We start from the raw sequence: 12287 nt of genomic DNA, 5'->3' as shown, positions 1-12287 counted from the left end.
AGGGGATATGATAGAGGTCTATGATATCGTGAGTGGTGAGGAAATAGTGGAGAGAGAAGTTTTATTTATTCTTTCACCCAATACAAAACTGGGGTCAGCCAATGAAATTAATAGACAGCAGGTTTAATACAAACAATGAAGTACTTTTTCACACAGTGCACAACTAGCCTGTGGAACTCATTGTCATGGGATGTTGTCATGGCCAAAAGTATAACTGGGTTCAAAAAAGAACTGGATAAGCTAATGAAGGATAGGTCCATCAATGGCTATTAACCAAGATAGTCAGGGACACAGCCCCATGCACTGGGTGACACTAAACCTTTGACTACCAGAAGCTGCGAGTGGAAGATTGGGTACATCACTTCATAATTGTCCTGTTCTTAACCATCCCCCTGAAGCTCTGATACAGGCTGCTGTCTGAGACAGGACACTGGGCAAGATGGACTGTGGTCTGACCCAGTATGGCAGCTCTTGTTCTTATGGAACTTGTGTACTGTTCCAAGCACTACTGTGTGTGGACAAAAGGTACATCACAAGTGTGTAGTGTTGCAAGGGCCTGACTCTAATCTCAGCAAAGCTATTGTGTGTTGGACTTCTCTGGACTTCTCCCCTACAATATCTGGTATCTTTCTGTTGTGTTTTGCAGGTATGTTGCCAGTTGGATAGAAACAAGAAGCCACCAATCTGAAAAAGCTAATTTAACTATCCTCTTTGATAAATATGTGCCTCCCTGCTTAGATCAGCTCAGAACAAGCTTTAAAACTATCACCCCTATTCCTGAGAATAGTATGGTGCAGGTATGCATTAGAATTATATTAAAATATAGGTCAGTAAGTATAGATAACAAAATTCCTGAAATCTATCCTGAATATGCAATCTTATTTTTGGTGCACACGAAGGCAAGCTGTTAAAATAGGTGTGTGTCTGGAAAGTGTGTAAAGTTAATAGGTTCTACATCGGGATCGGCAACGTTTGGCACGCAGCTCGCCAGGGTGCTTACCCTGGCGGGCCGGGCCAGTTTTATTTACCTGCTGATGCGGCAGGTTCGGCCGATTGCGGCCCCCACTGGCCGCGGTTTGCCGTCCCGGGCCAATGGGTGCGGCGGGAAGCGGCACGGGCGAGCGATGTGCTGGCCACGGCTTCTCGCCGCCCCCATTGGCCCAGGACGGCGAACCACGGCCAGTGGGGGCCGCGATCGGCCGAACCTGCCGCGTCAGCAGGTAAATAAAACTGGCCCGGCCCGCCAGAGTGCTTACCCTGGCGAGCCGCGTGCCAAACGTTGCCGACCCCTGTTCTACATTTATTTTATGGAAAAATTAAATGTCAAAAATGGACACATTTTTGGAGTCCCACTTCTTTCCATAATTATTGGGAGTGGGGAAAGAGGCAGTGATCCAAAGATGTCCTCCTGCTGGGGTCCACTGTAACAAGAAGAACTATTTAGGGGTTGCGATGCTGGACTGAGATCCAGGACATCTGAGTGCTAATCTTGCCTCTGCCACAGACTTCCTGTGTGACCTTGGGAAAGTCATTTAATCTGTCCGTGCTTCCATTCTGCATCTCTAAAATGGGGATAATAGTTCCCAACCTCACAGGGGTGTTGTTAAATTTATCCACCTTTGTGAGATGCTAAAATACCATAGTGATGGGAGCCATATCAACACCTATAAAGAGAGAAAAATCCATTGTGTTGATGTCCAGTAAATATGACATTGGTACCAATTATTGAATGATAGAAGAGGATAAAACTAAACACTGAACACCAGTCAGCCAGCACACAGCTTTCATGTGAGTCATCCTTACCACTCTGAATGTTTTAAATGATCATGAAGCAGGGTTCATGTGGAAAAAAAGTGTGTGATCATATAATAAGACTGCATCCTAACATATACACCTGCACTTTGTCATTTTCTGAATTTCTGATGCTTCACTTTGTATTTTTGTAAAGCTGGGTGGAGGAATTTTGACAGAACCACATTCCATCGGTATATATGGTTCTATTGAAATTGAAATGCTTGGCCAAAATTTTGTTTTGGAAGAAAGACAGAAAAAAAGAAGTCCTGACAATGAATGTCAAAACATTCTGTTTTGACATTTTTATAACTAAATGTTTCAATTTTTCGTTTTGAAACTACTTTTCATCTACAAAATGTATTTGTATTATGTATTCTAATTTTGCCCAAATGAAATGTTTTGACACAAAATGAGAACGTTTGGAATTTTCCTTTGCAGAGAATTTCAAAATGTTTGGTTTTCATTCCAATTTGGAGTGAAGCCAAATCTTGAAATCCTTCCTGAAATGGAACTTCCATTCTCTGCACAGATCTGTTTGTAACCTTAATGTTGTTTTAAGGTAGTCTTTCTGTGTGCAATAGTAAGTTGATTGCATGGTTAACTTGAAATTATTCTGCAAAAAGCATAATGAGTTATACAATATTTATGTATTTTTGTTATGTGATTTTGTATGTTGATCAATTTATCTTTAGGAATAAATTGGAAAATTTTCCTGAACATGAATTCTTTCTCTATAGTCTGAGTGCTTAATAAGGGTTTTTAGACTTGCCCATTGTTTCCAGCAAAGAGGTTCTGTCCTGTCCCACATGGGATGTTCTTAACTCTTTTCTTTCAAAGGCATGGAATAAAACATCTTTCAATGATGGCAGAGTAAAGGGCAGTGTGGATAACTTACTTAAATTTCTTTTATTCTATTCAGAGATTCTGGGGTGTTTTTTACAATTTTGTACAAATAGTGTAGACAGGAAAAAATATTACAAGCAGAAATACCATGCAGCAAAATTCTGTGTCAGAAAGAAACTAAAATGAAAAGATGTTATGAATTAAAAATACAGTAATATATAATCTGAGTAGTCCTTTTAGCAGTTTAAAAGAACTCATAGAAATTTCTATTTTTATGGGAACAGCCTTTTGGTGTTTGCTCTTGTGGAAGCTATTTTTATTTTGGTGTATTTAATTTGCAGTACTTGCATTTAAGTAGGGTTTATTCATATGGAGGAGGGGATTGACTGACTGACTCTTGAATCCTTGTGTAGACCCAGAGTGTTACTTAGTTTGATTTAATGTACAAGTGGAGAGGAAGATACAGCAGACAGCACTCAATGGTAAAATTAGCCTAACAAACTTGTCACTGTGGTTTCTCATTTTTCCTTCTTTAAATGCCAGCCTCCTTCTCTTGCATTATATAGTCATGATTGCAGGATACTTAGTCTTCAGCTCAGTACATCATGTTGCCCCTGAGAATGAGTCACCATCACCACCCTCAGCAGGAGCAAGGATTCAAAGAACACGCTCTTCACCATCTTTTTTTTTTTTTAGACTCTTTGTTCTCTGTTGGATTGTTTGCTGACCCCTGAAAATGTGCCTCCTGACTGCCCAAGAGAGCTCTATGAGATATACTTTGTCTTCGCCTGTGTTTGGGCTTTTGGTGGTGCACTCTTTCAAGATCAGGTATGCTAGAGAGCAGTTTACACAACCAAATTATTTTGCTATGCATTAAAGAAGTATTGGGCTAAATTGTACCTCTTCAGCCAGCAATGGTGGTTGGGGAGTGCAGAGATGCACTGCCCCCTGGGTGCTCCTGCAAATGCTGCATCTGAGGCAGGCATGAAGCATCTGAAGGTCAGAACAGCCCTTACTTATTATTCGGTATTGTAGCGCCTAGGAGACTCAGTCACAGACCGAGATCCCATTGTGCTAGGGACTGTACAAACAGAACAAAAAGACTGTCCCTTCCCCAAAGACTGTTATCTTTGTAAGGGTGAGACAGGCACTTCCCTCTTATCGGCTCAGCTCTGGTGACACATGACTATGGCTCAGCTTACAATTTTCTCCCTGCCTCTCTGCATGTAGGAGGCTAGCACCATTATCTGCACTAGCCTGGAGCATTAACTGCACTCACAGAGTGCAATGACTGATACCTGCAAGGGGGCAAAATGGGAATGGAGTACGCTCTCCAGTACATCATGATACATCCTTCCTCTAATTGAGACCATTCCTGAGACCTTTTGTGAGGATCCATCACGTGCTGTGGGTAGGAATGCTCTGTTGGATAATATCCTCAACAGGCATTTAGAAGACCTTTTTTGGATCAAGATGTCTGCTGGGTCCTGTAATTTCTGCCCAGCCACACCTCTGTATTAAAGATTAACATGACTGAATTGGCTCCATTTTAATACAAATAAAGTACACTCCCTGTGGATGTGTGATGGGGTTTATAATGTCCAAGAGGTAAAGGAGGAACTCACATAGACATTAAGAAGCAGGAAGTGCCCCAACTGGACTGATAACAGCTGTTATCAAGGCTGTCCATCAGAAGCCTGGGGAAAAATCTTTCCTTGGAAGAAGAGGCTGACCTCAACAGCTAGAGGGGTCTTGGGGCTCTTTAGAATTCTTTCAGCTGGCCCCTGGAAAGTTATTCCTGGATAGTAAAGAAAAACAGCAAGGGCATGGTTGAAGCAAGTCAGCCCTCTAATCTCATCACTATTTAAATTTGACCTACACTTAACTGCTTCCTTTTTGGCAGTGAGGTGGGGAATGGGGAAGGCGGGTGGGTTTAATCTGGATGGCTCCTGATTTCAGCCTTTAAAAGAGTGACACCAGCTGAGCATCAGTCACTTCAGTCAGAAGGTCCATATGCCCTGAATTAAACACTATTTGAGTGTCCTTGATTACTGCAACTGCATTAGGGTGTTATAAACAATCATCACATTTGTTTGTGTGCCTGCGGTGTTTGTTTTGAGTCTTTTTTATATGCCTCTGTATTTACACACTGTAAGAACTTCATGCTGTAGACATAACACAGTAGACCATAATATGTTAAAGAACAAAATAACAAATTTGTAATATTTTTATAGCTTTCAAATTATCAAGCTGAATTCAGCCGCTGGTGGCTCAAGGAGATGAAAGCAGTGAAGTTTCCATCCCAGGGTACAATTTTTGATTATTATCTTGACCCAAAGACTAGGAAATTCTTGCCCTGGACTGATAAAGTTCCAAAATTTGCTATGGATCCAGAAACACCTTTACAGGTACAATATATGTGTACTGAAGGCATGCATAGATGAACACTGTTTTTTGTAGTTTTTTATTTTTATTTTTATCATTGATTTGAATATCCCCTTAGATGTCTGAAAATAACATTCTCCAAATACACCTCTACCCCGATATAACGCGACCCGATATAACACGAATTTGGATATAACGTCGTAAAGCAGTGCTCCGGGGGGGCGGGGCTGCGTGCTCCGGTGGATCAAAGCAAGTTTGATAAAACGCGGTTTCACCTATAATGCGATAAGATTTTTTTGGCTCCCGAGGACAGCGTTATATCTGGGTAGAGGTGTATAAGTATTTGGGTAGATCTTTATTATTGGCTCCGTACTCCTATATCTGAGTGACTTGGGGATAATAACAACAGTTAGCACTTACATACTGCTTTACATTATAAAAGCACTGCACAAACACAAATTAGTTGACACAATACCCCATGAAATAAGTGATTATGATCTTTATTTCATAGATGAGGAAACTGAGGCACAAAGTCAGTTTAATGAAGTGGCCAACAATATCCAAGTTATTAATGACCATATCGAATAGCACCGGATCCAGGACAGACTTCGGTGGAACCCCACTAGATAAATCCTCCTTTCCCGAGTTTGATAGCAAACCATTGATAACTACTCTTTGAGTATGGTGCAAAGAAAGACTGTACTCAGAGTAGTTATCAATGATTTTCTGTCAAACTGGGTGGGGGGGGAAGAGGAGGAAGTATTTAGTGGGGTCCCACAGAGGTCTGTCCTGGGTATCGTACTATTCAGTATTTTCATTAATGTTTTGGATAATGGAGTGGAGAGTGTGCTTTATAAAATGTGTTGATGCGGGGAGGGGTTGCTCATGCTTCGGAGGACAGAATTAGAATTCAAAATGACCTAGACAAATTAGAGAATTGGTCTGAAATCAACTGAATATAGGACAAGTGCAAAGTACTACACTTAGGAAATTAAAAATGCACAACTGCATAATGGGGAAGAACTAGGTAAGTGGTAGTATGGCTGAGAAGGATCTGAGGGTTATAGTGAGTCACAAATTGAATATGAGTCAGCAATGTGATACAGTTGAGGAGAAGGCTAATGTAATTCTGGGGTGTTTAACAGGAGTGTTGTACGTAAGACATGAGAGGTAATTATCCCACTCTACTCAGTGCTGGTGAGGTGTCCAGTACTGGATACCACACTTTAAGGAAGATGTGAACAAATTGGAGAGAATCCAGAAGAGACTGATAAAAGGTTTGGAAAACCTGACCTATGAGAAAAGGTTAAAAAAAAAAAAAAAATTAAAAAAAAGGTTATGTTTAGTCTTGAGAAAAGAAGAGCGAGCAGGGTCCTAATAATAGTCTTCAAATATGTTAAGGGCTGTTAGAAAGAGGATAGTGATCAATTGTTCTCCATTTCCACCGAAGGTAGGGCAAAAAGTAATGGACTTAATCTGCAATAGGGAGACTTAGATTAGATTTTCTGAAACCCTTTTAATTATGAGGCTAGTTAAGATCTGGAATAGGCTGCCAAGTGAGGTGGGGGAATCCCCATCATAGGAAGTTTTTAAGAACAGGTTAGACAAACACCTGTCAGGAACGGTATAGGTGCAATAGGTCCTGCCTCACTGCAGGGGGCTGGTCTTGATGACCCCTTGAGGTCTCTTCCAGCCTTACAGTTCTGTGATTCTGTAATAGGGCAGACTCATAACTGCCACTATTACAACCATCCATTACAACATTAACTCTTCCCCTCCCCAACTTTCTGCACATGCTCTTTCATCAACTACCTTCTCTCCACACTAATAGCTATGGATAGTTGGTGTGGTGGGAAGCAGTAGGTTTGATTAAGACTGTGATAGAAAGCTGGTGTTCCTAAAAAGGTTGTGGTGGATGGTTTGTGGTATACAGTAGCTGTGTTTATGGTAAAGTGTGTGCCTCTGGGTGGAGGAGTAGAAATGATATACTACTATTTACCTTACCTTTTTAATTTCCTTATTTTGTGTGGTTTTGTATCAGATATGTTATATGTGTAGCTATCTGAAATGAATCTCAACAATTTTTTGTGTGTATTAATTTCCTAGGGTTTTTTAAATGCTTAAATGAGAGTAGGATTATTATGAGGCAGGGTGGACATGTGGGGAAATAGAAGTGTGCAGCTGCTGTTGAAAAACATTTTAATCTATTAGCAACCACACGAAACTTCTTTGTTGTAGGATAAAGTCTGACAGAAAAGCATATCTCCTGGAGAGGAAAAGAAGGTTTATCTGGCAGAGAAGATTTTATGGGCTCATGGTGCAGAAAGCTTATCCATTGGCAACCAATGGAATATTATCTTTGTTATGATGAACAACAGCCAAAAATTAATATAAATCCAAATTAAAAAGCCCCTACCCATTGCACTAGATCTATTCAACAGTAACCTTTCTACTAATTTCTGTGTAGATAGTGTTTTTTTTTAAAACATTGGCTAGATTTCTTCTAGAGTTCAATTTCAAAGACTTCCTATTAAAAACTATGAAAAGAAATAAAGTATTCAGAACATTCAAAGGGCATAAAAATTAACCCTGTGTGAAATTTCACATCAATAATCTGCTTACATTTAGAGAAAAACAGAAAGTTATGTCCCATTTTAAGCCTGTTTAAAATTCCACCCAAGCTATATATCTGGGGCCACTACCAGATATCTCCATAATATTTTAAAAAAACAACAACCCTGAAAACATCACCTGTCTTGTATTAACTTAAGCAAAGAGTAAAAACCGTTGCTTCTCTCTCTCTCTCGATTTTTCAGGCAGTCCTTGTTCACACATCTGAGACCACACGTCTCAGATACTTTACTGATTTGCTGCAGGAGAGAGGCAAACCAGTCATGCTTGTTGGAAATGCAGGAGTAGGAAAAACAGTATTTGTAGGGGATAGACTTGCTGCTTTCTCCGATTATTACACGGTGTCTAATGTTCCCTTCAACTACTACACTACGTCATCGGTGCTACAAAGTAAGTCCCTCATAAATATTACGATATAAGAAACCTGGATAATTCTTTTGGTGGAAGAGACGAGAATTCAACCAACGGTGGCTATATGATTATTAAGATACTGCATACCTACAAAGTGCCTGCCTGGTACAGTAGTCTGTGTTTTGTCAAACCAAAATGTCTTTCATGAATTATGTATTACAGGATGAGTAATGGGATGTTAAAACTTATGTATGTATGTATGTATGTATGTATATGTTGTTAAGTGATTAGGCCTAATGTAGATGTGCCACTTCAAATAATTGCTTAGTGAAGCCAAAAGGATAGAAGTTGTCTGAGTAATAGGATTCCATTTCTATGGCGTTGAGAGTGGTCAGTATTTTACAGATAGAGATTCATTAGGAAGAATTTTCCAGTTCTGCTGCCTCAAATGATCACTCAATAACATTGCAGTGAAATATTTGTGGTTGTAGAGAGGGTAGAAAGAGAAAAGAATTTTGAAAAGATACATTAAAAATGTGTTTCCAGTAGTTTGGTCTCACGTTGCAATGCTGAGTGGCACCAGTCTTGCATGAAATGGAAGGCCATTAGAATGGATCTTTAGAGTTAAAACAGATGAGTCCTGAAGAGCAACGATTAATGTTTGAATATTTTCTTTAAAAGCTAGCAAATGCGAATATAAAATTAATTCCCTGAAGCTTTAGCAATGCTCAGCTTTATGACAATTGTTCTGGCTGATGAACAGGAGAAATCAGACAATCTTTAGAAAGTTGACCATATCTGCCCATGTCGTCGTCTTCTTCCAAGGGAGAGTACAGCTGTTAATGGGTATGCTGCTTGTAGCCCTCCTCTTTTTACAGAAAGCATAAACTGGAATGATATAATTACTTAGGAAAGAGAGCAGCATCAGTCACTATGTACAAAGCTGAGAAAAGCATTACAGAGAAGTTAATAGCTGAATTCTTATAATTTCACAGTAAGATAAAAAATGTTTTTTTCCTCTTTTGGAAACTTCATCAAAATTAGTCAATGGGGTAAAAATTTCAAAAATGTCAGTCACCTAATCTAGACTTTCAGTGAAAATTTTATGCAGTCTGTTACTGCCAATAGCTCGGATTATCACTAGGGTCTTAAAAACCTCCAGTGAGTATATTTTCTAGGGCTGTCAAGTGATTAAAAAAATTAATTGCACTGTTAAACAATAATAGAATACCATTTAATTAAATATTTTTGGATGTTTTCAATATTTTCAAATATATTGATTTCAATTACAACACAATACAAAATGTACAGTGCTCACTTTATATTTATGTTTGATTACAAATATTTGCACTGTAAAAAACAAAAGAAATAGTATTTTTCAATTCCCCTCAGATAAGTACTGTAATGCAGTCTCTTTATCATGAAAGTTGAACTTACAAATGTAGAATTATGTACAAAAAATAACTGCATTCAAAAATAAAACAATCTAAAACTTTAGAGCCTACAAGTCCACTCAGTCCTACTTCAGCCAATCACTCAGACAAACAAGTTTGGTTACAATTTGTAGGAGATAATGCTGCCCATGTCTTGTTTACAATGTCACCTGAAAGTGGGAACAGGCGTTTGTGTGTCATTGTTGTAGCCAGTGTCTCACGATATCTATGTGCCTCATGCGCGAAAGATTCATATGTCCCTTCATGCTTCAACCACCATTCCAGAAGACATGCGTCCATGCTGATGACGGGTTCTGCTCGATAATGATCCAAAGGAGAGCAGACCACCGCCTGTTCATTTTCATCATCTGAGTCAGATGCCACCAGCAGAAGGTTGTTTTTATTTATTTATTTATTTATTTGTGGTTCGGGTTCTGTAGTTTTCTGCATCAGAGTATTGCTTCTTTAAGACATCTGAAAGCATTCTCCACACCTTGTCCCTCTCAGATTTTGGAAGGCACTTCAGATTCTTAAACCTTGGGTCGAGTGCTGTATCTATCCTTAGAAATCTCACATTGGTACCTTCTTTGCGTTTTTTCAAATCTGCTGTGAAAGTGTTATTAAAACAAACGTGCTGGGTCATCATCCAAGACTGCTGTAACATGAAATAAAAGGCAGAATGTGGGTAAAACACAACAGGAGACATACAGTTCTTCCCCAAAGGAGTTCAGTCACAAATTTAATTAACGCATTAGGTTTTTAACAAGCATCATCAGCATGGAAGCATGTCCTCTGGAATGGTGGCCAAAGCATGAAGGGGCATATGAATATTTACCATATCTGGCACGTAAATACCATGCAACACCGGTTACAAAAGTGCCATGCTAGTGCCTGCTCTCACTTTAAGGTGACATTGTAAATAAGAAGCAGTCAGCAGTATCTCCCGTAAATGTAAACAAACTTGTTTGTCTTAGCAATTGGCTAAACAAGAAGTAGGACTGAGTGGACTTGTAGGCTCTAAAGTTGTATTGTTTTGTTTTTGAGTGCAGTTTGTAACAAAAAATCTACATCTCTAAATTACACTTTCACGATAAAGAGATTGCACTACAGTACTTGTATGAGGTGAACTGAAAAATACTATTTCTTTTGTTTATCATTTTTACAGTGCATATATTTGTAATAAAAAATAATATAAAGTGAGCACTGTACACTTTGTATTCTGTAATAGAAATCAATATATTTGAAAATGTAGAAAATCAAAAAATATTTAAATTTCAATTGGTATTCTATTGTTTAACAGTGCGATTAATCACGGTTAATTTTTTTGAGTTAATCACATGAGTTAACTGTGATTAATTGGCAGCCCTAATATTTTCTCATTGATTTTACCCAGGTTTTTTCCTGGCTTCTGTTGAATACTTCTGTACTAAAGCCAGCTAAACAACTGAGTTATTTTTCAGTTAACCTCGCATCTTACTTTACTGTTCTCTGAAATATTCTTAAATGCAAGTTAACATCGAACCCTAGGATGGATGAATGTACTTTTCGCAAAGAGCAGGATGGAGAGATTTGATTTCTTCCCTCCTCCTCCCTCTCTTCCCCCCTTCCCCCGCGCACACAGCCAGATCCTCAGCTGATGTAAATTGTCATAGCTTCTCTAATGGAGGATCTGCCCCACAAAGGATCAGATATCTTTATCTCATTGGGATTTGTTTACCATTTGCAGCAGAAAACCATGAACAAGGTACTAAAGCACACAGGCATAACACTTTCCTTTGTAAATAGATTCAGATGAAAGGAACTCCTAGGCAACTGCTGCTGAAGGCTATGTATTCTTTGTGCAGGGAAACTTCTTAAGTAAACCAAATACTTAGTCAAAGTCACAAGTGCTTACTTGGTGAGTTTCCAAACCAGTCATTAATACCACAGCAGTTAGTCTGCATCAATAGGTGTTGTCATTAAATTAAAACTTCTGTCCTGTATAAACTTAAAGGAATTTGGATCAATAAAGTTCATTATAAACTAGGCAAATGCCTTCAGATTTTAAATAACCATTTAAAAACAGGTATCAGTCTTGTTTTTAGGAATTTTAGAAAAGGAATGTAAAATAAACAAGCACTTCCATGGCTTATCTAGAGCTCTTCTATCTCCAATGCTGTTCGAAAATCAAGTGCCCCTTACTGAAAATGCTCTACCAGTAACCCCTCACAATTAAATTAAGGGACAATCAGCTTCAGTCCCACAGCTAATCTCAGCTATTGGAGTATCACATGGCAGGTATGGAAACAAGTTTACCTTCCTTTTCAACAGCATGTGATCTTTTTTGCAACCAGCTGGGAATTCAATTCTGTCATCTAGCCTAGAATGTTACTGCCTCATGTGTGATTTCTGATCTTGTTTAGAGCTGCGTTCTTTCACATACAATACATTGCAGTGATTTGCTTTAATTCATTATGTATCTGTCTTGTATTACTATTGCAAACAATTATTTATGGTCCCAAACCAGTTGCTGGAAATAAATATTTTTCAAAGCTGCTTAGAGAATTGGAACATCTAGTTTCCACTCATTTTAATGGGACCTAGGCATCCAAATCCCTTAAGCAACATTGAAAAAATGTCAGCTGAAAGGCAAGATAAAGTAGGGAAGTATTCTGAAATTTTTCCCTTGAACACCTTTTCTTTCAAAAGGCAGGCTTTGGCCTTAAAGATTTTGGAGCAGAAGGCCAGAGGCATCACAATTATAGCAGACTTTTCCCAATCCCATGATTATAAAGCTACAAAGGTTCTGAGATTCTTCTGCATCTGACTTATCCTTCAATGAACCTCAGTTGTTACTTGTTTACATCTCTC

At 38.8% G+C, this 12287-nt stretch overlaps 1 protein-coding gene across 1 annotated transcript in view; it reads left to right on the top strand.

Annotated features, from left to right (window-relative positions):
- The window catches only part of DNAH11 (dynein axonemal heavy chain 11), a 274673-nt gene that overhangs the window by 115371 nt on the left and 147015 nt on the right, over positions 1-12287 (top strand). The window contains exons 43-46 of the mRNA XM_065398425.1: positions 647-797; positions 3334-3465; positions 4872-5045; positions 7839-8043. Coding sequence (XP_065254497.1) covers positions 647-797; positions 3334-3465; positions 4872-5045; positions 7839-8043 — 662 coding nt within the window. The remainder of the gene's footprint in view (positions 1-646; positions 798-3333; positions 3466-4871; positions 5046-7838; positions 8044-12287) is intronic.

This window comes from Emys orbicularis, chromosome 2, assembly GCF_028017835.1.
Source record: "Emys orbicularis isolate rEmyOrb1 chromosome 2, rEmyOrb1.hap1, whole genome shotgun sequence".
Classification (NCBI taxonomy): domain Eukaryota; kingdom Metazoa; phylum Chordata; order Testudines; family Emydidae; genus Emys; species Emys orbicularis.
Note: the sequence above shows the minus strand (reverse complement) of the source record. Positions and strands in the feature narration are given on the sequence as shown.